General features: G+C 43.9%; 1 protein-coding gene across 2 annotated transcripts; it reads left to right on the top strand.

Moving 5' to 3' along the window:
- SPARCL1 (SPARC like 1) lies at nucleotides 1-26,932 on the top strand. 2 transcript variants are annotated; one of them, XM_066574906.1, is made up of 11 exons: nucleotides 1-160; nucleotides 886-950; nucleotides 2,749-2,793; nucleotides 4,729-5,745; nucleotides 5,835-5,964; nucleotides 8,378-8,496; nucleotides 9,206-9,326; nucleotides 11,421-11,557; nucleotides 14,226-14,374; nucleotides 18,480-18,628; nucleotides 26,452-26,932. In XM_066574906.1, exons 2-11 carry the CDS (start codon nucleotides 897-899, stop codon nucleotides 26,478-26,480), a joined length of 1,950 nt encoding a protein of 649 aa, XP_066431003.1. In that variant the 5' UTR covers nucleotides 1-160; nucleotides 886-896; the 3' UTR covers nucleotides 26,481-26,932. The 2 variants fall into 2 exon arrangements, with proteins under 2 accessions (XP_066431003.1, XP_066431004.1); XM_066574907.1 differs by lacking the exon at nucleotides 1-160 and adding an exon at nucleotides 369-496.

Below are 26,932 nucleotides of genomic sequence, written 5' to 3'. Positions count from 1 at the left end.
CTTCAATTACTTTCCAGCCAAAGAGACAATTATAAAACGAATGGGATTTATACGGTTATTCTTGCAGCTCTGCGACTATCTGATATCCTGGCTGGGTGTAGCATAAGTTGGATATCCAGCTGCAGCATCCTGGCTATAGCGTTGGATCTTAGCAACTAAGGTAATATGTTTAAGACTTAATTCTCCATCATAAATACAGTTTATTGGTGCAGGGATGACATTAGGAAGTGCAAGTATTTAGGACTCTGCATATGTTTCTATTCAACTATAACAAAGACATACAGAAAGCTGATAAAATAAAGTACTGGCACAAGGATGACACCGGCGGCAGACGTGTTGAACACAACTAAATGAAATCAATAGAGTAGTGAGACCGTGGAACTCTCTGCCTGAGGACTTGGTGATATTGAACTCACTAACAGAGTATAAGAGGGGACTGGTCGCCTTTCTTGAGTGATACAATATTACATGTTATATCACTGATTACTTCAGGAGGGTCAGTGATTCGGGGATTATTCTGATTGCCAGATTGGAGTTGGGAAGGATTTTTTCCCCTTAAATGGGGAAAATTGGCTTCTACCTCATTGGGTTTTTGTTGCCTTCCTCTGGATCAACATTGAGGGATAATAGGCTGAACTGGATGGACATATGTCTTTTTTCGGCCTTACATACTATGTTTCTATCTTTAATATTTCAGGTACTATTAGTAAAACTTCATGTTAGTAATAAATATGGCAGTGGCAACCATCAAAGTCAGTTGGGTTTTAGGGTTGTATTCATTACCTCTTGAGACCCTTTGCAGGCTTAAAGGGAACACCACTAGACTTTGGTTAACTCTTCCAGGCTAAGTATTGTGTAATATAAATTTGATGCTTTTTTTTCCAGGTTTGGCAACAATGTACTATTTTGTCCTAGCGGTTTGGCTTATTGGGGTCTATTTTTCGTCATCTGTAAGTATCCATAATGTTTTAGTTGTAAAGTTTATACTCATGCCAAAATCAAAACTTAGAGGAACTAAATGAACTATATACAAATGCTAGCTGTATTATGAATAATTAATAATGGTTATTGGAAAGAGAATATTGTATACTATGTGGATGGAGAAGAATGCCTCCAAACTTTCTTAGAGTATGCAAACATTTATGTGGGTCCCATCCTTGTTCAGTCAGTAGGAACTGAATAGAAAGATGAATGGCAATTTAGTCCGTATTGAACAGCATAAAAGTCTGTAATTCTGTCGAACATACCTTTAAATACTCCTGTATTATGTCCTGTGCAGGGCATGAAGGAGCACTATATGACTTCTATCGTCAAAGCTCTTTGAATCACTAAGGCTGCTCTCACACCTGCGTTAGGGTCAGGTCAGGGTTTCCGTCTCTCTGCTCGGTTTTTGGAGGAGAGAAATTGAAATAAAATGGACACATTTTTTTCTCCATCGATTTCAATAGGTTTTGAAAAGAAAAATGGAAAACAAATGGACGGATCAGTATTAGTTGTTTTATTATTTTTGGTCATGGTTAAAAAAAAAATAACTTGGAAAACCCCTTTAATGTGTTTTCATAGTGCTTGAAGCTCTATATATCCTGCAGAGAAATAAAGCCACCATACAGTTTTCCTATTGCATTCAATGTATAATATAACATGTACAATGTGCCGTATGCTCCCCTTAGTGGTGGTTGCAAGTAGCCAGAATCTTATCTTTTAAAGGGGTATTCCAGGCTATTTGAACTGATGACATATTCTGTAAATAGGTTGTCAGTAGTTGTTGGGCGGGTGTCTGAAACTCTAGCAGCCTCATTCATGATCGTTTGGCCTGCTCTCACTGCAGGGGGCCAAACGTCATCATTGGTCACCGCAGGAAGTGGGGGTGATGACTTCACTCCCATTTAAATCAATGGAAGTGCCGCACTTCTATTCCATTTCCTGCTTCTTTGGAAGTAGTGCCCTGACCATAAGTGAATCAGGAAGTGGAAGTGATTTCATTGTGAGTGAAGCCGACACTCCAACTTCCTGTGGTGACCCCTAGTGACGGCGTCCGACCCGCTACAGTGATAACAGGCCAGGCGATTAGCTGATAGGTGAGGTTCCCGATCGTGAACCCCTGTCCATCAATTACTGATGACCTACCCAGAGGATAGGTTATCAGTTCAAATAGTCTGGAATACCCCTTTAAATTCATGAAAGAAATTCATTATAAGCTGTGCACCTCAATTGGGGTGTCAAAAAGATGCAAATTACAGCACAATTGCACAATAATTTGCAACTTTTCCCCCTTTTTCGTGCTTCTCTCACCATTTTCCCAAAGTGGCACAAAAAGTGGGCAGGGCTTAGTAGGTGGAGTTTAGCCATCTGTAGCCCAACACATTTACTATAAATTATGCCACAAATTAAATTATATAGCAAATCTACAGCAGCGCATAGATGGCATAAATTAGCATTTTTTCCAAAATATGCCAAACTCCCTATTGCTGAAGACCTGCGTAAGATCACCAGGCTTTAGTAAATTTCCCCTATGTCTTTTCAGAGCATTTGGAGCTTTGTATCAGGCAAAGTGATCTCCGACTGCTATAAAGCACATTAAGACAATTAGAGCACACTACCAGACCTACAGTATTTAGAAAGCAGGAGCTTTGGAGTTATAAACATGCTTGCTGTCTTATCATTATGACAGATTCTGTTTAAACAAAAAATGTACACGTTTATTGTTGTAGAGAGAAAAAACTTTCAATTTTCTCTTTTTCTTTATAGGGTGCATCATTAACAGAGGAGCATGGCTTGATATCTGGACTGAAGGTACTTATTCAACTAAGTAATGTCATTTGGAGGCATGCACAGAGCATGTACAGATATGCTAAAATGAATTAAATATATGCATATGAATATGTTGGGGAAAGGGGATGGAGCTTCAGTGTCACACGTAGGGCAAATTTTTTCAAGAGTTTTCTACTTAGAAAAGTGTTAAAAAATATCACCATCCGGAGAAGTTGGCACACAGATTAATACATCTGCCCTCTTAGTAATTAGATAGCACTCTGATTTTAAAGGGAACCTGTCACTAGTTTTGTGAAACAATCTAACCCAATAAAACAATGAAGTAAAGCACATTTCCAACATTACTTTGTCAGACCTCTTGCTGAAAGCATATATTTAAATAGATGCTTTTCACATTTCCCACACTTCATGTTAATCTGAGATAAGCGATCTGGTGGGTGGGCTGGTCTGTTTAAGATGGGCTGGCCGGACCATCTCCGATGGGTTGTGTACATCCTCTAATGCTGGCCCTTTCTTAATTCAGAGATGAAACTCTTATGCATGATCGAGGAGCTCTGGAATGGGTGCATGCGCCATTCAGTCTACTGAATCTGTCCACAAAAGGGACAAATGAACTGCGCATGTTCTGGTCCAGTATGTACTTCCAGCACATACATGAGATTTTGATCTCCACATTGATGACGTGGAGAAAATTTCAGGTCATAGTAGCAGAGAGGGGCGGCACTAGGGGGTACGTCTCCCACCAGAGATGGCCCAGCCTGCCTACTCGACTGCGAACCAGGGATTTACATGTAGCTTTTCTTGTTGTTTTACTTTGGTGTAGGTGGTTTCATAGCCACAAAACTGGTGACAGTCTTTACATTGAAAATTGAGGGGGGGGGGGGGGGGTTGCTAAAGGACTTCTTAGCATGCTGCTCAATGCACTTAGTAGCATGACACCAGCTGGTTTGGAGCTGCAGGTGTAGTAGTCGTGCCGGTCACTGGAAAATAGTCAAGATAGCCGGGAGTTTATCGGGTAGTCACGATATGCAGTACAATGGGATGAGATGTAAGGATACTCAAATTGAAGCCAGAGGTCAGCAGCAGAAGGTATCGGTATGCAGTACAATGGGATGAGACAGAAGCGTGGACAAACGGAAGCCAGAGGTCAACAGCAGGAGGTATCAGTATGCAGTACAGTGGGATGAGACGGAAGCATAGTCAAATGGAAGCCAGAGGTCAGCAGCAAGAAGTATCAGTACAATCGCAGAGGAGCAGGAGGAAGAGGAGCTTAATCAAGGTGGTGGAGCACAATAATCATGCTCTGGATCTGAGGCACAGTCAGGCTTTTATAGGCAGTCCTAATTAGTAGCAGGGCAGAGCCAGAACAGGGAAACAGGAAGTGGATTTAGCAGGAGCAAGGAAACATAGAACAAGGCTGGGTTTCAGCAAGGAGCTGTCCATATCCTGGATAGCCCGGGGGAGAGAGCTGCTGACTGGAGCGCAAGAGGTCCTGAGTTTAAGCTCTGACAGACAGGGGAGATAAGTATAACACTTACATCCCCAGACTCAGCGGGTCACTTACTTTCAATCCATAAGCTTAGCTTATAGGACCAAAAGTAGATGATAGAGTCTTTTCAAACTTTTATTTATAGGAGGTGTGGTGCATGTCAGGCTTTGCTTGGGTTAGCTGTTTTGTTATAAACATGAATTTTATGTATTATTTTTACAAAATGTTATGCTTTGTGGCAAAATTGCACGAAGGTGCTTTAGCGCATTTTTTATAATGTGCCAAGTATTTCCTTGACTTTTTTTATAACTGAGAAGCCAGAGCATCTGCTTGCAGAAATGAAAAAAGAATCAAAACTAGAACATAAAATGATGCAAAAATGATTAAATAACAAGTCTGACCTTTTTGCTTGTTTACCATTAAATAATTTGTGACTTTTCTGTTCTGTTAACTTCTTTTAAATTTAGTTTGATGAAAGTAAGAAAGAGCAAAAGGACAGAGAAAAAGACATAAGTGATCAATATGCCACCACTGATATGGAACCTAACATGGAAAGTATGATACATAGTAAACATAAAATAGGCTCTGGTGAGCAAGCAGAAGATGCCAGGATAAAACCAGGCACATTTTCCATGGAATCCTTCTTGAATCTATTCGATATGGACATTGATAACAATGGACCATTTTCTCTGGATAGTAAAGAGAACCAAACCAATATTTCAAAGGCTAAAACTGAAGGGTATGGAGACAGTGCGATAGATGAAGGGGATATCAAAACTCAACGAGAACCTAAAACAGAAAGTCAACAGTATGAAACCAATGATCGCCAAAGTCAAGGGCTTTCTTCTGATGGACTTTTGGAACAACATGTGAATTCTCAATTAATAGCCAACACTGAAAATGTAAAACTGGAGACAGAAGGTATCACAGCAAGTGGAAATATTCTAGAGGAAATATATGATGATGAAGATTTACAATATATTTTGAACATCACTCACAATTTGGAATCCATGAAGCAAAACGTTAGTAATGAAAGTCAAGATGAACCCTGTGTAGAAGAATCTTCTCCTGAAGCTGCGAATAATGACAAGGACTTGGAGAGTGCAACAAATGTTAAGGAAGAGCATGACGATGACGATGCTGCAGAGACCTCTACAGATGATGTAACGATCAAACAGGGGAACTTGATTAACAAAGAAAATGGTGTCAAGACAAGAATAATTTTTGGAGATCTTGCAATAAGACCAAAGGAATCTGCAACAGAAGAACAAAACCAGCAGTCAGATAGTTCTGTAAACATTACTAGAATAAGAGGTGTTGTTACAGATGTTGATTATGCCAGCGAAATGACTATTATTAACCATAATGATGAAAACGCAGAGAAAGCTGCTACTGCTCTCCCCAGTCCTCTTGAGATCAGAAGTACTGCTCTTCCCAGATATCTTGAAAACAGTAGTGAACTCCATGTAAGCCAAAATGACCAGGTGAGTAATTAAAAAAATAACACTTTAGGGTTTTATAAAGAGAAGATTTTTGATATTTCTAGATACATTCACAATTTTTTCTTATCAAGGGTATTAATGTGGCTATTCAGAAAATAGAAGAAAGTTTAGAGATAAAAAGTCACGAAGAACCTTCTCCTGAAGTTGTGATTAAGGCCTTGGAGAGTGCAACAAATGTTAAGGAAGATGCCGATGTTGCTAGTGAGTAGAAAATGTTTATTTCTATATAGCTTTATGTTATAGTGATACAGTTTAGTTCTAAAGCAGCCATGATCCATGTAGCAGAAGACTTAAAAAATGATGGTGTAGTGTCCCAGAAGACCATTCTGGTCCCCTCCATAATAGTCATACGTGTATTGTCTCATGTGGATGCACTGTGCAAAGCTGTCATGTCATTTTCTATATGTGTGTTGCACATCTGCAGCGTCTGAAGGGTTAACTCCCTTAACATCATTGCCTGTCAGCTCTGTCTGCATGCTGAATGTATCTTATCCTACTGTGTCATGTGGTACAAGTGAGGTTATAAAAGTGAGTGTCTGAGAGCAGGAGTGGTTGTTGCTGATGATCTTCCATCTACCCATGCTGTTGGAGGACCCACAGTGATGCAGGGAAGCACCTTTAGCTTCCCTGCATTGAAAATGGAGAAGAAGGAGAGGCTCTCCATGTTGGAGCTGGGGATCTTTCCTCTTCCCCGATCCGTTGGAGAAACCGCAGGGGCACAGGGAGACATCTCTGGTTTCCACGTGTCTAATATGGAGGAGATGGAGAGACAGCCTTACCGCATATGAAACTCATGAGAGAACGAGTGAGTCACTAAAAATCCCCCAGAGTGGGAGCAACCCCCAAGTAATTCTGTATAAAGTGGCCCATTGTACCAGGTACCCGTTCACACTACAGGCATTTATTTTTCCTGTGTGGCTATCCGCCAATAGGATCACCACACAGAGGTACATGATTTGGACAACCACGCGGAGAATGTGCGGGGTGCATCTAGGCTAAGCCTTCTTCCAAGTGATTTCTTGCCAGAGAGTATGTGGGGAGGATCTTGTCTTTTTGCCTCCTCCTGAGTATATTTTGTGTCCAGGACCAGTGACATATAGATAACGTGGTCTATAGGGCCGTATTGTTCCTGTGTATTTTTTCCTCCCAATCTCTGAGCTCCTGCCTGTAACTACGCCATTAATATACCTGCAATAACCTGTTTTCAACGTTTATCCAAGTAAAGTTTTACCGGGCCTCAACCGTTTCTGAGGACCCGAGGTACAATACACTTGTCCAGTGTTTTATTACTCCACCGCATAGAATAACGGTGTGGGAACGGTGGCGTCACAATGTGATATACATATATACTTCCATAAGCATTCCCTCGTGTTACGTTTCAGCTACACCATGACAAGGACTAGGCCTCCGGCCATACCCACAGTGTTCATTTCTCCGTGACACTGCTATATTCAGCGTCCCTCACGGGTGTAACAATGGCTAAAGAGAGAAGTGATAAATTAGAGAGGTTTTCAAATTTACATAAATAGAACTTTAAGGGGTTTTCAAGGATTTTTTAAATAAGTTGCTCGTGTTAGAAAAAATAAGGGGCTAGGAGAGTCCTGTAGGCCATCACAGTCTTCGGCAGTCAGCCAGGGCAACCTATGACTGCAGCTTGTAACAGAGCATTGGTGGAAATGTGGTCTCTGGGGCTGAGGGGACCAGAGGAGTATAGCCCCTTGTACTATTTTAAACATGGGCAGCTGATATTTTTTTTTAAAGATTTCTGAAAACCTCTTTAATCACAGTATAAATAAAAAGAAGCACAAATCATTTAATCAATTTGTTGCGTTTCTGGCTGTCCATTTGTAGAGAGTCAAATCTACGCAAGCTATGAACTGGTGTAGATTTTCACTATAATTTGTGACAGTCACTGGTGTAAGTTCTAGAAAATATATCATGCTGTATTTTTTAGAAAAACGTAGAGAACAGTGTAAAAAAAAGCAGATACGAGTAGTGCAAAGATTTGTGACTTTTTTATGCCAAAATTTTGATGCAGGTGAGTTCATAAATTCCTCCATAAAGCATATTAAAAAGTTGAAGAATTTTTTGTTAATACAGTTTTTAAAGGGGTCGGAGTGGAAGCACTGCTCTGACTCCTGTGTAGTGGCCGGCACTTGTAATTACAGGTGCAGTTCTCATTGAAATCAATGGGAGCTGTGCTTGTAATTGCAGGCTGGGGTCCCATTGATTTCAATGACAGTTGCGCCTGCAATTATAAGGAACGGCCACTACACAGGGGTTGGAGCAGCGAGCCTGGATAACCCCTTTAAGCTTTATTTACATACATTGAAAAATCTAGTTACCATCAACTAACTTTTTTAACAGACAATGGCCATTAAAGTGGTGGCCTAAGATCTGGTGATTGAGAAATAAGTTTTTTCTTTTGTTGGGAGAATTAAAAATATCTAAAAAATATTTTAAACAAAAATAGCTTTACCCATTCACTCAATAAACTCGATCCATCATTCCCATCTAACCAAGCTATATTTTTTTTTTCAAAACAAGGGGCAACTGATCCCCAACTGGAAAGGTGTGAAGAATGTTCAGTGTGTAACATGATCTGTTTTTCCAGATGCCTGTACTAATTTTCACTGTAGAAGAGGGAAGATGTGTAAAACCGATGAACTTGGGAACCCTTTCTGTGCTTGTCAAGACCCAAACTACTGTCTACCCAGCAACAGAAATGATCTTGTAAGTTAAATAGACTTCATTGTTGAAAACTTATGCTAAATTCAGAAAAATATCTGTACCCCTAAATAGCGAAGGCTGCATTCACATCTACGGTGGGGATTCCATTTTCCTGCTCTCTTTGTGGAGCAGGAAAGGGGAATCTCCCGGCCGAATGGCTCCGTCTTATGATGGAAACGGACAGCGCTGAATGGACCCAATTCAGGGGCGTAACTATAGAGGGTGCAGGGGATGCAGTTGCATCCGGGCCCAGGAGCCTTAGGGGGCTGGGCCTATAAGGCCTCTCTTCTCCATATAGGGAGCCCAGTACTATGAATAAAGCATTATAGTTGGGGGCCCTGTTACAGGTTTTGCATTGGGGCCCAGAAGCTTCAAGTTATGCCTCTGTGCAGCATGGTTTAGGTATGGGTACGGGTACAGATACAGATAGAGGGGGGGCCGCAGCTCACCTTTTGCATCAGGGCCCCTGAGCCTTTAGTTATGCCCCTGACCCCATTGATTATAATGGTGTCTGTTTGGTTTCCGTTCAGCTGACCGGCATTTTGCTGAATGAAAAAGTGCTGCATGCAACACTACTTTTTCTGGCATTATGTGCCGGATCAGCCACGGAACCCCTGACCGGAGGTTCCAACACAGATGTGAAGGCAGCCTAATCCTATAACTGGAGAATGAATATTTCAACGCATTTTTTTAAATACTTTTATGTCTCTAGGTGTGTGGGACGGACAACAAAACTTACACAAGTGCCTGTCAGCTTTTTGGGAAAAAATGCCTCCTTGAAGGCACAAAAGAAGGAAATCATCTTCATTTGGACTATCAAGGACCGTGCAAACGTAAGACAGCTGACAACGTTCCTATGAGACATACATTGTATATCTGTACTTACATGGTACAGAATATTGAGCTCCTATAGAAATGTTTCCAAATGAATCCAAATGATGCAATCTGACTTTAAGGGCTTCTTCAGACAACTGTTTGCAGAAAAACCATTTGCGTGTGTGCAACGCATTTGCGCCGTGAACAATGTTCATTTGGAGCTCGCAGGGCCAGTTCACATGGGCGCATGATACACTCCCGCCATGATTTTAAAGGCTATTGAGCCTAAAGTGTTCCAGATGTGTCCTTTTTTTCTGCTGAATTTTGCAGCGTATTGCGCATTTGCACGTGTATTGAGTGCGCATTTGCTCACCTCCCACAGATTCTATAGGGAGCTTTGGTGCACAAATGCTTACAAAGATAGAGCATGCAGAAATTTTTTTGTGTGTGCGAAAAAGAGTTGTAAGAATGAGTCCACTAAAATCAATGGTTTCTATTCTCTGCATATGTGCGCAAATATGCATGCAAATAAGCTCGTATAAAGGGGCCTAAGGCTGGCTTCACATGAGCGTAAGTGTATTTGCGTGTGCAGGAGCTTCACATATTTGTGGAATGAACTATGCTTTTTTGAGCACACATTGGCTTATATTTTGCTGCTTTTTCTGCATGTGAGGTATGTGCATTTGCCCGCGTACCCAAAAAAAAAAGCACCAATTCTTACTGAAATGGCCAGTTAGACTAATGAGTTCCAGATGTGTTCTTTTTGCTGTGCAATTCTGTAGCGTTTCACACATCTTCTAGCATATTCCACAAGCATTTACCATCCCTATTGACTTCTATGGGAACTTTTGGTGTGCTGTGGGGTTTCTTTGTGCGATTGAGATGCGCAGGAAAAATACACACATGTAAACGAGCCCATTGAAATTAAATTTTGCAAGCGCAAATAGGCCGTGTGAATCCTGCCTAAAGCCTCCCTCACACAGGCGTTTGCAGAAACGCAGTTTTCTTCAACACTGCATTTATTGCGGTTTCAGCAGCATTGTCATGCATTTTTGACAACATTTTGGCTGCATTTTCAGCACAGCTGCCAGGGATGCTGAAAAAAAAAACAATACTCACCTAGCCGATACTGTCCTGATCCCTGCCGCTGCTCTCTGGAGCTCACAGCACTTGTCATAGCTGACAGAGGATATTTTGCTCGTGACAGGGATTGAAATCCCCGCCTCCAGCAAGATATTGTTTTTATTGGCTGAGCCTACTGAGTGTCAGCAGGCTCAGCCAATCACAGCCAGCACTGAATGCACCAATTGGAGCTGGCGCTCCTGAACCAATCAGAGCAATTCCTCACTGGGAAGCAGGGATTTTAATCCTTGTCAATAGCAATAGATGCTTTGTCGGCTTGACAAGTGGCCAGCAGCCTGCCTGGAGCTCCGGAGACAGACAGCACCAGCTAGGTAAGTATTCCTTTCTTTTTTTTGGTAGTGCAGCTAGCGCTGGCGTTTAGCGCTGCCAAAAACGTAGTGCTAAGTCGTGCCACTTTTTCAGCAGTGCTCACACTGCTGATCATTTTTTTCAATGGGCGGTGCACGGCTGAAAATAGCCAAAGATAGAACATGCATTGCTGTCAGAGCGCTGCATTTTGATGCTTGTGTGAGCAGCCACATTGAAATTAATGGGAGTGTTGTACAGCGTTTAGCGCTGCGCTGAAAATGCAGCACTAAACGCTGTACGAAAATGCCTGTGTGAGGAAGCCCTAAAGGTTAGTTTGCCAAAAAAAAAGCAACATGGCTCTCTAGAAGATGCAGTGAAATACAAATCTGATTTAACTTTTGAGAGAAATTGCTGGAAACCCTTGACTTGCTTTGGCCAAATGAAAAGAGAAACCTTAATGTGTATCGGAGAAGTTAATAAAATGGTTCCACGAAGTATCAGCAAGAGAAAACTTCTGAATATATGGATACTAATTACAAGGTCTAGTTCTCTACCGTAAAGATTGCAAAATACTAAAAAAAGTTACAGAATGTTGACAGGTGAAATATGTATTATGTAGCATTTTAGTCTTTTATAAGCTTATTCTATTTTTCTTTCGTATGATTCTGCGTTTTCCATAGATATCCCTCCTTGCACAGAATATGAGCTTGCACTCTTTCCATTCAGAATGAGAGACTGGTTAAAAAATGTTCTCATGCAGCTCTATGAGAGGGATCAAGAGAACATTGGGCTTCTCTCTGAGAAACAGAAAAGTAAGGTGAGACAAGTTCCGTTCCTTCCTTTATACCAAGATTATTTTATTATATTACCAATAATAAATGCCCATCACAAAGAGGAAAGAGAGGCAAAAAACTTACAGTTCAGAGTTAGCAGACCTTGTGTTTGCAATATATCTCATTCTGTGTGACAGGAACTGTGTTATAGCTTCTGGAATAACATGCAATAATCAGAATGTCTCTAGTTTCCTCCCTGATCTTAAAGGGGTTGTCCCGCGCCAAAACGGTTTTTTTTTTTATTCAATAGGCCCCCCGTTCGGCGCGAGACAAACCCAAGGGATGGGTTAAAAAAAAAATGGTTTATTATTTACCCGAATCCCCGCGCTGCGGCGACTTCTTACTTACCTTACCAAGATGGCCGCCGGGATCTTCACCCACGATGCACCGCGGGTCTTCTCCCATGGTGCACCGTGGGCTCTGTGTGGTCCATTGCCGATTCCAGCCTCCTGATTGGCTGGAATCGGCACATGTGACGGGGCGGAGCTACGAGGACCAGCTCTCCGACACGAGCGGCCCCATTCACCAGGGAGAAGACCGGACTGCGCAAGCGCGTCTAATCGGGTGATTAGACGCTGAAATTAGACGGCACCATGGCGACGGGGACCCTAGCAACGGAGCAGGTAAGTGAATAACTTCTGTATGGCTCATAATTAATGCACGATGTACATTACAAAGTGCATTAATATGGCCATACAGAAGTGCTGAACCCCACTTGCTTTCGCGGGACAACCCCTTTAAGTTTATGTGTGAGTGTCTTACAACCAGTTAGGAAGCAGGATTTGCAGTTTTATCTGTAAACCATGTATAGAATACAGCATAACAGCAGGCTCCTTCAACTAGCTTAGAGAGAACTGAAAATTAGAGTTAAAGTTTGCATAGGGGAAAATTATGATAAATGCAGAATACAAATCATATAATGTCCCGAAATTGTGATACTTGTCATGTACTGTACACATACACCTTTCTGAAAAATTAGGTACACTTTAACTTAACAGAAACCGAGCTACAGTACGGGCATAGCAAAAACTAAGCATGTATGACACTGTCCCTACATAAGCGATAGAGGAGAAATGCGCCATTTATTGTCCTGATCAGCAGTGAATCCTGGTAGTTGGAACCTCTTAATCCTATGTAATTTTGAGAAATGGAGACGTAACCTGCACATGCTGTTTATTTTTCTTTCTCTATTGGACAGAAATGCAGCTTGAAACTTCAGAACGCACAAAGAAAGTTCTACCTGGATTTTTGACTTGTGTTACAAAATGTGATGACATCACTTTGTAAATTTTCCAACATTCTGAACTGTATTAAAAGTGTTTCTGGGATTTTCATTTTAATGGTCTGTCCTTAGGATTGGCCATTAGTGTTAGATCCGTGGGGGTCCAACTCCTAGCACCCCTGATTGAAGGGGTCACAGTAATCGTGCGAGCATTGCGGCGTCTTAGCTGTGTACCAGGGACAGTGCCATATATTTGTAGCTCAGTTTCATTCACCTTAATGAAGTGAGCTAAATTAAGCTGCAGTACCAGGCACAGTTGCTATAAAATGAATGGTGTGTTGCTTGGTAAACAATGAAAAGACTGTAGCAAAGAACTGCTGCCCCTTCAATCAGCTGATCATAGAAAGGTAGAGTTGGAAGGGACCTCCAGGGTCATCGGGTCCAACCCCCTGCTCAGTGCAGGATCACTAAATCATCCCAGACAGATGTCTGTCCAGCCTCTGTATGAAGACTTCCATTGAAGGAGAACTCATCACCTCCTGTGGCAACCTGTTCCACTCATTGATCACCCTTACTGTCTAATATCTAATTTGTGTCTCCTCCCTTTCAGTTTCATCCCATTGCTTCTAGTCTTTCCTTGTACAAATGAGAATAGGGATGATCCCTCTGCACTGTGACAACCCTTCAGATATTTGTAGACCGCTATTAATTTTCCTCTCAGCCTTCCCATTCCCAGGTCCTTTAACCATTCCTTATAGGACATAGTTTGCAGACCATCTTGGTAGCTCTTCTCTGAACTTGCTAAGTTTGTCTATGTCTTTTTAAATTGGGGTGCCAAGAACTGGACACAGTATTGCAGATGAGGTCTAACCAAGGAAGAGTAAAGGGGGATATTTACCTCAATAAAGGTAAAAGAAGTCAGAGCCCTAACAATCTAATAACACATCAATGTAAAAATCCTGTAAAACCCTTTTTAGCTTAATACAATGAAATAGTTTTGTCTAGCATGATTATATCACTATATACATAATGTAAAAATTATTGCATATTCATATAACCCACAGTTTACCTGGCAGAGGATACGGTGGTGCATTGCATTCTTTTCCACAGGGGCAAGGGTGCATTTTTAAAGGGCCTGTCCGAGATAACAGTTTTATCTAAAAATGGCTCCCCATTTGAGAAAGCATAGCACAAAGTTTATACTCACCTATTCCAGCCTTCCGCCGGCGTCTCAGGGTCTCCACTGTACTGTTTGCTTACAGGCTGCAGCAGCCAGTGACAGAGTTCATCTGAGCTGCAGCGGAGTATGAGTCCTGAGAAGTGTGCAGAAACGTTTGAGTTTTTTTCTCCACAGGGAAGCACATTCTAGATAAATCTGTTGTCTGGGACAATCCCTAAAGCCTCTGCACTCAACAAATTTCTATTATTAGGTTAAGAAAATCTATGAGGATGAGAAACGACTACAGGAAGGCGATCATAATATCGAGCTCTTGGCGAAAGACTTTCAAAAAAACTACCACATGTATGTCTATCCAGTGCACTGGCAGTTTCACCAGCTGGACCAACATTCAATGGACAGGTATGTAAAGTCTGTTTTATTATTTGATTAACTTACTTTAAAAAAGGCTAATTAAACTGAATCTGATGAACAGAAATGACTGGACATAAGGAAAAGCAGAAGTCTGGGATGGTTAGTGGCAGAGAAGCTGGTATAGTGGAAAAAAACTATTTAGACAAGGACCTCTGAATTATATTCATTGGTCTCAGTTCATTCCAAAATATTTCAAAATTCCCTTAAAGGGGTTGTCTCACGCCGAAACGTTTTTTTTTTTTATTCAATAGGCCCCCCGTTCGGCGCGAGACAAACCCGATGCATGTGTTAAAAAAAAAAACCAGGTAGTACTTACCCGAATCCCCGCGCTGCGGCGACTTCTTCCTTCTTCTTACTTACCTTAGTAAGATGGCCGCCGGGATCTTCACTGTGAGGTCCATTGCCGATTCCAGCCTCCTGATTGGCTGGAATCGGCACACATGACGGGTCGGAGCTACAAGGAGCAGCTCTCCGGCACGAGCGGCCCTATTCAGAAGGCAGAAGACCGCACAGCGCAAGCGCGTCTAAAATCGCCAGAAGAGGCGATTTTAGACGGATCCATGGAGACGAGGACGCCAGCAACGGAACAGGTAAGTGAATAACTTCTGTATGGCTCATAATTAATGCACGATGTATATTACAAAGTGCATTAATATGGCCATACAGAAGTGCATAACCCCACATGCTTTCATAAGACAACCCCTTTAATTTGCATTAAAATGAATGTCCTGAACCCAGTTAAACATTAATAACAAGCGCCAAATCAGTCAGTTATGTTACTAAGACTGTATTCACATGGGTGATTGAGATTTTGGTCATTACTGACCATTTGATACTGACCATTTTCCATGCAATTTTCACTTGTGTTAAAAATGCCTGTTTTTATCGTGCATTTTTCTTTGCTCTGCACTTCCTGGTTCTTTTTTTTCCCATGTTGTCCCCATATAACCGGCATTAAACACTCATTGAAGTCACACGAAAAGTGCATGCAAATTACACGGCATGTGATTGAAATGCACTTTTTTAACGCTCTACTAGAAAGTAATGAGAAGTTCTTGAAGAAGAATCGCACAAAAATAGAATATGCAGCGATTTTTCTAACATGCAGTCTGGGCGAAATATGGCTACTGTGATTTAACCTATTCAAATGAATGTTTGGTTTTTGTCTCGGAATCGGACAGAACTCACACAGGAAAATTGACCGTGTGAATACTGCCAAAACTCGAGATTGGGGCAGCCAGTCAGACCCATCGCACTGTTTGTGAAGAACTGATTTACCCCGTTTACACTGACAGATGATCACTCAAAGGACAGTTTGAGTGACAGTTTTGAGCGATCATCTTTGCATAGTCTATAGTAGTTAAGTAGCTACTTAAGAGCTATGCAGGCAGAGCGGGACATCGCCGCTATTGCTCGGTGAACAATACAGCTGTTCTGCATAAGCAAACAGCTGTATTGTTCTCTGCGATTACAGCCGGCTTCCCACTGTGAACTACCAGTGGGACACGAGCTGAAAGAATCTTATCAGTGCTGCCGAATGTGATGATAGCCTGCACCCCTGATAAGAGTTCATCGCTCAATTCAAGAAAACTAGAAATGAACGATGAACGACTCGTGCACGAAAACTGCACGATGTCTGTGACTTTAGACCCAACGATTCTTGCTCAAAAGACGGCATTGAGCAATTTTTGAGCAAGAATCATTGGGTCTAAATGGGCCTTTAGCCCATGTACATGAAATCTTCCTGCTGTGGTTATTTGTCATGTACTGAATATATTAAGCTCATTTATACAAGGGATGTTAAAGAGGACCTATCTCCCACTCCCTGACATGTCTGTTTTAGTAAATACTTGTATTTCCTATAAGGTTTCAGTCACACAGGCGTTTTTACGTGCGTTTATTTGCGCGTAAAAACGTTCACACTGCACACGATTAAAAAAAAACATGTCACCACGTCCAATGCCACCTATATGTTTGATCTTTTGTAGGTGTGAATTTTTTTTTTGACAAGCGCAGTGCGAACGTTTTTACGTGCAAATAAACGAGCGTAAAAACGACCATGTGACTGAGCCCTAACAATTCTACTGCATCTTTTCTTATAACTCCAAAGTGCCATTCCTGTTAGTACATAGTAACTTAGTATGTAGGGCTGAAAAAAGACACATGTCCTTCCAGTTCATACCATTCATCTAGTAGGGTCACGTACAAGTTGAGTAGGGTAATTATCTTTAGTTATTGACAAAATCGTGTTACCTTTATGAGATTTGCAGGTTTCAATTTAGCAGTCAGAGTCTCTCATAATAATCACCTCATTGTGATTTGCTGCTTCATCTATTTGCCTCAGTAATAGATTTTCAGTGGCTTCTGTTATATTTGGTGTCCTATTTAAAACCTCTATGGGGATTTAATTGTTTTTCCCTCCATGTATTCCCACCCATAGAGATTCCATATGTTCATCTTCTTCCCATATATCTTCCTGTACTGTGGGCTTTAAACAGGATTTTGCATGAAGACAAGCCCCTCCCTCTTTCTGATTTTAGGATCTTTTCTGAACAGACTATAACCCTGTAAGTTCCCCACCTAGTCACAGCTTTCATCCAACCAGGTCTCATTTATTCCTACTACAGTATAATATATTGTTTCTCGGATGTTATTACTTCCAGTCCATCAATTTTATTGGTCAGACTTCTAGCATTAATCACCATACAGTTTAGAAGGCTTTTGGGTATTTCTTATTTTAAGTATGTTCCTATTAACTGTTCTGCCAGTTCTAACTGTACTAACAAAGTTTTAGAAACCTGTCCTAGAAATTAATGAGTAAATTGTCAACTAGGTGTTACCAGTCAGGGTTTGTCTAGACTTTCATATTGTCCAATCCGTTTTGGCAATACCAGACTGTGTAAAGATACACCCCTTTGTCAAGAAGAACAGTAACACCCAGTTATTAATTTATTCATATGCGTCTTAGAGAAATAAGAACAGCACAACACAAAGTTGTAAGTAAAGAATTGTATAAACGCATGGGAAGTACAAGTATTTATTAACCCCTTAAGGACCAGGCTGTTTTGTACCTTAAGGATCAGACACTTTTTAGGGATTTTACCCATGTGGTGGTTTAACTGCCCTATTTTTTTTCCTTTAGCTACCAAAATTATTTTTGCTGTGTTTTTTTTCCATGACATAATGGACTATTTTTTAATATGTTTTTCATTGACTTTTCTTCTGTTTTTTAGTTTTATTGAGGTTAAAAAGCTAAAAAAAATGATTTTTAAACATTTATAGTTATTTTTTTTAATTAGTATATTTACACTAAAATAAAGTATGGGAATGGATTACTCATTTTGCTTTGGACGTTTTGATATATAATATGTATGGTTTTAGATTACAGGGCTCATAAAGCAACAGTTTTGGTTAGCGTCGGCTTTGGGTTATTTTCTTTCCTATGTTGTTTTATTCTGTAATTTTTCTTCCTTATTTATGTAATTTTTCTTTTTACCACCTGTGTCCCCCATGATGTCATATAAGACCTCTGAGAGACATTCACATGTTTTTTGTCTTTTTTCATTTGACACTTTTCCACTGCAGCTGGGGCATCTATAGGAGCCTCAGTTACAGGGGAAAACATCCCCTGTAGTGACATTAGTCACTGACAGAGCTGATCAGGGTCATCTAGGACCCTGCAGCTCTGCTGTCCCAGGGAATCCTGGTGGTCACGTGACTCCCAGGCTCACGTAGTGGAAGAAACACTTCCACTTTCCCTTTTTTAGTGCATATAGCTCATTGAGCGATGTGTACTAAAAAAAAAGGGGGAGGCAGAAAGGGTTAAAATCCACTTCTCACTCTTCCTCCGGGTTATCCGCTGTGACTAACAGCGGACAACCCTTCCTGCTTCTAATTGATTGCAGAAGCAGAAGCTTTAATCCCCGCTGTAATTTTATATACGCCTGGGCTTTAAGCCCAGGACCAAGCACCGTATATTTACAGTGCTTGGTCCTTAATGGGTTAAAACAGACATGCATGAGAGGTGACAGACCCTCTTTAACATCCAAATGTGTTTAGTTTGTTTAATGGTTTCCTATGGAATTTATTGCAGGCTGCTTACACGCTCGGAGCTGGCTGCCCTTCGAGCGCCTCTCATCCCGATTGAACATTGCGTGAATGCGTTTTTACAGGAGTGTAACACCAACAATGACAGACAAATCTCTCTATGGGAATGGTGCCACTGTTTTGGAATCAAAGAAGGTAAGACAGTATTTTAGGTTAAGTCCACCCATGCAACCATTTTTTAATGTCAATGCATCTAAAATAAAAATAGAAACAACTTTGAAAATAGTCTACAATAAAAATGTCTTACTGTTTTCTGACTTCCTATCAAGACCCATGTGTCTCCCTGAAGACTGACTACAAACGAACTATTTGTAGTCGGATCCTGCAGTCATATTCTCTCTTATCCATCCTCTACTACTTGCTGACATACGTTCGATACATTAAATAAGGTAGCAAGAGGTTAAAGGGAGATGGAAGAAAGTAGGATCAGACTACATAAGGTTTGTTTGTAGTCTGTTATCACAGTAACACATAAACCTACATAAGAACTATAGAGACAAAACAAATTTGGATTTAAGATTATTTGTAAGGTTGCCTAATTTTTTTATCGTAGATGCATTGAATCAATAACAAATGCCTGCTAAGATAGAACTTCCCTTTAAATTAAAGCAAATGTTTGCATTGTATAACACACAGAAGACAGTCAGTGCCGTCATTTAAGAACATTTAGGAAGAACATTTAGGATATTGTTGCATCCTCCAGACGTGCAACCTCAAAAACACAAACAAAAAGGCACAACTGTGCAAAGAAAACATAAAACTATGGGGAATTCTCTCCCTATAGTCCCCTCACCTACTCGGCGGACCGATCACTCTGAAAAGTGCGAGCCCGCACGCGAGCCTGGGCCACTGACACGTCCCTATCAGGGAGCCCTAGCACAGAAGAAAGGCGAAACAGAAAATCAAACAGAAAAGAACCTAGCTAGTCTGGAGAGCTTCAGCCAAGGTGTGTTCCTCCGTCGCTGTCCAAAGGCAACTGAAGTATTGACCAGCACAGGAGATAATGCTGCCACTGTTTAAGTAGGAGCCCTGCTACTCAGCACCAGGTGCTGACTGACATTACTCCTGCAACTACCACACCCCTCAGCTCCAGGAGAAGCGAGAGCACACCCAAAACCTGGTTTGGCCAGCAAGCAAGGTGCAGGCCTCAGAACGCTGCAACAGATATATTAACACACAGCAAGCAGATCTTCTCGCAGAAAATCTGTCAGAACCGGCAACTCTCGGGGCCGCCGTGCCCGCACCACCGGTCCGGCCACCCGGGGTACAGGAGCGCGGCGCAGAGGTACCCCGGTTCTTGTGATCTCCCCGGGCCGCTGTAAGACTGGTCGCCGCCGGGTTGCTAGGGAGGCAGCTGGTGCTTCTAGTGTCCTGACTACCAGGCTGGCTTCCCTAGTAACTGTCTGTGCAGCTAGACTGGGGGCGTGTCCCCAGCCCCGCCCTGATTAGCCCTGCTGCTGTCAGGCTCCCCGCCCCAATCAGCTTCTGGGGCGGGAGCGCTGACAGCATTTAAATAGGTGTGTTTTCCTCTCAGGCCTTGCCAGTGTTAGTTTGGTCTTCCAGCTGCACCCGCGTATTCTTTGACTCCTGTTTGTGACCCCGGCTTTCTTGACCTCTGCTTTTGGACCTTGACTACGTTTTTGCCTGACCCCCCTGTACTGCGTACCCTCCTGTTGCCGACCCGGACTGTCTGACCGCTCCACCGTTGTTTGTCTTCAGTGTCTGTTTGTCTCCCCGTGTCCCGCTTCCCTAGTGAGGGTAGGGACCGCCGCCCAGTTGTCGCCCTGGGGGTTAGCCCAGGGGGGCAAGTAGGCAGGGACAGGGGTTGCGGGATATATCAGGGACCCCCATATCCCGGACACTGTCCTGACAGTAACACTGGCCGAACTAAGGTCAGACCCTTGCATCCGCCCGGCAACTTTGAGCCCCTCGATGGAGGCCGTGGCGGCTGTAGCGAACCAGGTCCAGGTCCTTACGACCCTTGCCCAGGACCTAACAGCCCGCTTGCAGCCACGGGAACAAGTGGCAGCTGCAGGTCCCATGCAGCCCTCGTCCGCTCCAGGAACGATGTCAGAACCTCGAGCCACGCTTCCGGATTGCTTCTCCGGAGAGAGAGATCAGTTTTTTGCATTTAGAGAGAGCTGCAAGCTCTACTTTGATCTCCGCCCCCACTCCTCTGGTACTGAATACCAGAAAGTGGGAATCGTAATTACCCGCCTGAGGGGAGAGCCCCAGAATTGGGCTTTCTCGCTACCAGCTGGCTCTCCAGCCCGACTATCCCTTGACGCCTTTTTTTTCGCCCTGGGTCAAATTTATGACGAACCCGACCGGGCGGGCTACGCAGTCTCCAAACTTCTGGCCCTGCGCCAGGGTTGTAAGATGGCGGAGGACTACTGTTCCCAATTCCGTCAACATTGTACGGAATCCCGGTGGAACGATGCCGCCCTAAAAGACTTATTTTTGACCGGTCTGTCTGAGGGTCTCAAGGACCTACTTGTGGCCCACCCAGAGCCTAAAACCCTGGAGCAAGCCATGTCGCTGGCTATTCGAGCCGACCGACGTTTGAGGGCCAGACACGCCGCTCGGACCACCCCACTCCCCACGTCTACTTCTTCGACTGACCCGACCGTTTACCCTCCCACCACCGAGGCCATGGAGCTGGGAGCCGTGAACCCCGAGCAACGACGGGAACACCGCCTGAAGAAGAACCTCTGCTTCTACTGTGGGGAGCCGGGTCACCGCATTGCTACCTGCGCTAAGAAGCCACGGCAGGAAGAACTCCCGCTCCTAGGCAGTTATCGGGGGGACTGTCTAGGAGCCAAGGTACTCCCTGTGTTGTCCAAAATGTTAGTGCCTTGCACCCTAGAATTTCATGCTTTCCACCGTACTGGGCAAGCCTTTGTTGATTCGGGGGCTGCGGCTAATTTCGTTAACTTTAATTTCGTTGCTCAACTGTCCGGGGTTTTGTTACGTTTAGAAACTCCGATTCTGGTTTCAGGAGTGGACTCCACTCCCTTGCAAGCAGGGGTGGTTAATCTGGTAACCCCTGAAGTAAGGTTTACTATAGGAGCCTTACACGTGGAAACCTGCACCTTTCTAGTGATGAGAGATTTGTCTGTGGACGTCGTCCTAGGCCTCCCCTGGCTCCGGGAGCACAACCCGGTAGTAAATTGGGACACGTTGGAACTGGTAAAGTGGGGTCCCCGCTGTGCCAACCACCTTTGTGCGGTGAAGGTGGGAATCTCCACCTGCGAGGGGAGCCCCCTACCAGAATACCTCTCCGAGTTTTCTGACGTGTTCTCCAAACAATTATCTGAAGCTCTGCCCCCTCATAGGGAATGGGACTGTAAAATAGACTTGATTCCTGGGGCCAAACTTCCTAAGGGCCGCATTTATAACGTTACGGTTCCAGAGAGAGAATCCATGAAGGACTACATCCAGGACAGCCTGGCCAAGGGGCACATCCGGCCCTCAGAATCCCCGGTGGGTGCCGGGTTTTTCTTCGTTGAGAAGAAGGATGGGGGTCTCCGGCCCTGTATTGACTATAGAGAGCTAAATAAAATCACAGTCCGAAACCAGTATGCTCTTCCACTCATTCCTGACCTCCTCAACCAGGTCGCTGGTGCCCGATGGTTTTCTAAACTTGATCTCAGGGGAGCATACAACCTCATCCGCATTCGGGAGGGGGATGAGTGGAAAACCGCCTTCAATACGCCCCTCGGGCATTTTGAATACCTAGTTATGCCTTTTGGATTGTGTAACGCCCCCGCCATTTTTCAGGGGTACATGAACTCAGTGTTTCAGGATATCATGGGGGTGTTCGTGGTTGTATATCTAGACGACATTTTGATTTTTTCCTCCGACTTGCCGAGTCACCATACTCACGTTCAGACTGTGCTAGCTCGACTCAGACATAACAAGCTGTTTGCTAAACTCGAGAAATGTGTTTTCGGGGTACAAAAGATATCATTTTTGGGGTATATCATCACGCCATGCGACTTCCAGATGGATCCTGAAAAGGTGAAGGCCATCACGGAGTGGGCTCAGCCAGGGTCGTTGAAAGCCCTTCAACGCTTCCTCGGCTTCGCCAACTACTATCGCAAATTCATTAAAGACTTCTCCGTGGTGGCTAAACCTCTAACGGACCTCACCAGAAAGGGGGCAGATGTGAGGACCTGGTCTTCTGAGGCTCTGAGGGCCTTCAATACCCTAAAGGCGGCGTTCTCGTCTGCACCTGTCCTAGTACAACCGGATCTGTCCAGTCCTTTTGTGGTGGAGGTAGATGCCTCTGAGTTTGGTGTGGGAGCGGTACTGTCCCAAGGTCCCTCCACTCTCACCAACCTTAGACCGTGTGCCTATTTTTCTAGGAAGTTTTCGTCCACCGAACGGAACTATGATATAGGCAACCGGGAATTGCTGGCGATTAAGTGGGCTTTCGAAGAGTGGAGGCATTTTTTGGAAGGAGCCCATCACCAGATTACGGTACTCACTGACCATAAAAACCTCACTTATCTAGATTCCGCTAAGAGGTTAAATGCTCGGCAAGCCCGCTGGGCCTTGTTTTTCTCTCGGTTCAATTTTGTTGTTACCTATAGACCCGGTTCTAAGAATGTCAAGGCTGATGCCCTGTCTAGGAGTTTTGGTTCTCCGGAACCTTCCGAGCCGGAGCCTGAGAGCATTCTCTCCCCCGGGGTGGTCCTCGCTGCTGTCTCCTCCGACCTTTCACCTCTCATTCACGCCGCTCAACAATCTGCTCCTGAAGCCCTTCCGGAAGGCAAATTATTTGTCCCGTTGTCACTGAGATTGAAAGTGTTAGAGGAGACACATGCTTCAGTCCTAGCTGGACACCCCGGTATCAGGGGTACTCTGGAGTTAGCGGCCAGACTCTATTGGTGGCCGCACATGGCCAAGGATGTACGGGTATTTGTGTCCGCGTGCCCGGTTTGCGCAAGGGGGAAGAACCTCAGGAGACGTCCTGAGGGGCCTCTTCTGCCCTTGCCCATTCCGTCCAGGCCATGGTCCCATTTGTCCATGGATTTTATTACTGATCTGCCATCCTCGCTGGGGAATACGGTCATTTGGGTAATAGTTGACCGTTTCTCCAAAATGTCTCATTTTGTTCCACTTGGCAAGTTGCCTAACGCCAAACTTTTGTCTGAGATGTTCATCAAGGAGATTGTTCGGTTACATGGCATCCCCGAGGATATTGTGTCTGATAGAGGGGTTCAGTTCGTCGCTCGCTTCTGGCGAGCCTTCTGTAAAAATCTAAACGTTAATTTGTCCTTTTCCTCCGCGTTCCATCCCGAGAGTAACGGACAAACGGAACGGATGAACCAAGAACTTATCCAGTATCTGCGACTGTTTGTCTCTGATAACCAGCATCAGTGGGCCAACTACTTACCTCTCGCCGAATTTGCTATTAACAACCATGGTAACTCGTCGACCCAACTGTCACCTTTTTTTTGTAACTATGGGTTCCATCCCCGGTTCTCGCTTTCTACTCCTTTGGTCTCGAACAATCCGGCCGCCGACATATCCGCCGAAGAACTGTGCACAGTTTGGGCCCAGGTTCGTAAGAACCTTCAGGGTTCCCAAGAGAAACTGCGTAAATACGCAAATAAAAGACGTACTATCTCTGCACCTTTTGTGGTCGGGGAGCAGGTTTTATTATCATCTAAGAATCTGAGACTTAAGGTTCCCTCCCTGAAACTTGCTCCTCGGTTCATTGGCCCATTTACGGTTTCTCAGGTTATCAACCCGGTGTCATATAAGTTGGCACTTCCTGACCCCTGGAAGGTCCACAAGGTTTTTCACAAGAACTTGCTTAAGAAGTATGTGACTCCAGTTCTCCCCACCCAGAACCCGCCTCCTCCCTCTCTGGTACAGGGGGAACTGGAGTATGAAGTAGAAAGGCTTGTGGATGCCCGACGGGTTAGAGGTGGGCTGCAGTACCTGGTCCACTGGAGAGGATTTGGCCCTGAGGATAGGACGTGGGTCCCTGCCAGGGACATTCATGCGCCACGCCTAGTCCAGGCATTCCACAGGGCTTTCCCGCTTAAACCCGCACCTGGCCATGGGGGTCCGGTGTACCCCCGTAGAAGGGGGGGTACTGTCAGAACCGGCAACTCTCGGGGCCGCCGTGCCCGCACCACCGGTCCGGCCACCCGGGGTACAGGAGCGCGGCGCAGAGGTACCCCGGTTCTTGTGATCTCCCCGGGCCGCTGTAAGACTGGTCGCCGCCGGGTTGCTAGGGAGGCAGCTGGTGCTTCTAGTGTCCTGACTACCAGGCTGGCTTCCCTAGTAACTGTCTGTGCAGCTAGACTGGGGGCGTGTCCCCAGCCCCGCCCTGATTAGCCCTGCTGCTGTCAGGCTCCCCGCCCCAATCAGCTTCTGGGGCGGGAGCGCTGACAGCATTTAAATAGGTGTGTTTTCCTCTCAGGCCTTGCCAGTGTTAGTTTGGTCTTCCAGCTGCACCCGCGTATTCTTTGACTCCTGTTTGTGACCCCGGCTTTCTTGACCTCTGCTTTTGGACCTTGACTACGTTTTTGCCTGACCCCCCTGTACTGCGTACCCTCCTGTTGCCGACCCGGACTGTCTGACCGCTCCACCGTTGTTTGTCTTCAGTGTCTGTTTGTCTCCCCGTGTCCCGCTTCCCTAGTGAGGGTAGGGACCGCCGCCCAGTTGTCGCCCTGGGGGTTAGCCCAGGGGGGCAAGTAGGCAGGGACAGGGGTTGCGGGATATATCAGGGACCCCCATATCCCGGACACTGTCCTGACAAAATCCATATGTAACATTCAGATTTTGGCGGGAATTTTGTTGACAGTTGCATCCCCTCATTTGAAGAGGTGAAATGAGAGCAACTCCGCAGCATAAACTGACATTCTTCGAATTTATAATCCACATTGCAGGTCAATTTATGCTGTGGATGTTAACTGCAGCGAGTAGATAAGATTTCTTGAAATTTCAGCCACATTGCTGATACGGTAAAATGCAGCGGATTTTCTACAGCAAATTCCTCTATTAAAAATCTACAGCATTTCTGTTATGTGTGAACAAACCCTCAAGGTTCTGGAGGTTCCTCTTATATTCTGCCTTTAGGACAGCTCCACACTGGCAAATGTGCAAATGCACACGCTTCAGTGCAATGTATTTACACTATGAACTAGCTTAATTAGTGCACATGTCTTTGCTAATATGTCAGTCCTCTAATTTGCAGTGCCTTGGAAAACAGTTCAAGCATAGAAAACAAACAATCAGAAATTTTTAATGAAAAACAATTACAAAAAAATCTTCATTTCACATGGATTTAAAAAAGAAAATTAGAGCAAAGGTGTACAAAGATTTAAATATTTTCAATATATAATAGCTTGCATATACCCAGATGCAATAGTATAGGTGAAAAGTGATTGATACTTACTCTGGAAATTAAAACATTTCCAATTTGCTTCCCTTAAAAATTGCTGTACTTCCAGGACTATCTTTTGGGCCTGACGTAAAAACACCCGGCGCTATATTGCCCGTCCGGGTGCTTTTATGTCGCCGGTATATGGCCATGTGTTCTGATGCATTGGAATCCAGCATATACTGGCCGATCGTGAAAACGGCGGGCCGATATACGCTTGTGTGAAAGAGTGTTTGGAGGTTCCGTCGCAGAGCTGGCACAAAATACTGGAAGAAAAAGAGCTGCATGCAGTGCCTTTTCTTCCTGCTGAAAGCTGGGCAAAAAGCAAACGGAGTCAATGGGTACCATTAGGTGCTGTTCGGTTCCATCCTGAGACAGAGATGTTCAGCCACGGGGATTCCCCTTTTCTGCTCCTCGAACAGAGCAGGAAACCAGAAAATCTTGAGAGCAGATGTGAAACCACCCTGAATGACATATCACATAAATGTGTTACTTTGTTACAACAGTCTATTAGAACATGCTCCGTGATTATGTTGTTTGTGCCCTTATTCTGCAGGTGACATTAATGAAGACTTGTTGTTTTGAATCTCTCCTGAAAACTCTGAAGTTCTTCATGACAGACAGTGAATGGTTGGCCTGTAAACAATTCCATGCAATGAGCACCTGGCAGAGCATAAGACTAGTAATGTTTCTTTCATACACACCTTTTTTTGACAGTTTTTTTCAGCTTACAAAAAACAGCTGGAATTTCACGCATTTTCTGGGTCACACGTTTTTGGCACGCATTATTTTTAGGTGCTTTTTTTCCCTATAGAGAAGTCTGTAGGAAAAAAGCTGGAAAAAAGGAAATGCCATATGTGGAATATGCTGCATTATGGAAAAAACTCTATGGACCCAAAAAGTAGACCAAAATTGAGGACGAACATCAAAATGACCAGACAACCACTTTAAGCAATTAGGCTCAAATTCTAGGAAACACAAAATTTTCTCCCCAAAAATACCCATCCTTAGGACTTATTCAGACGACCGTATATCAG

This window comes from Eleutherodactylus coqui, chromosome 7, assembly GCF_035609145.1.
Source record: "Eleutherodactylus coqui strain aEleCoq1 chromosome 7, aEleCoq1.hap1, whole genome shotgun sequence".
Classification (NCBI taxonomy): domain Eukaryota; kingdom Metazoa; phylum Chordata; class Amphibia; order Anura; family Eleutherodactylidae; genus Eleutherodactylus; species Eleutherodactylus coqui.
This window is presented reverse-complemented; position numbering and strand designations above follow the sequence as displayed.

What these genes read in the sequence shown, in the direction of transcription:
- SPARCL1 (XM_066574906.1), top strand. Translation starts at nt 897, where the DNA reads ATGTACTATTTTGTCCTAGCGGTTTGGCTTATTGGGGTCTATTTTTCG. An exon ending in GCTTGATATCTGGACTGAAG is followed by an intron (nt 2,794 to 4,728) that starts GTACTTATTCAA and finishes TTTTAAATTTAG; the next exon opens with TTTGATGAAAGTAAGAAAGA. An exon ending in GGAAGATGCCGATGTTGCTA is followed by an intron (nt 5,965 to 8,377) that starts GTGAGTAGAAAA and finishes CTGTTTTTCCAG; the next exon opens with ATGCCTGTACTAATTTTCAC.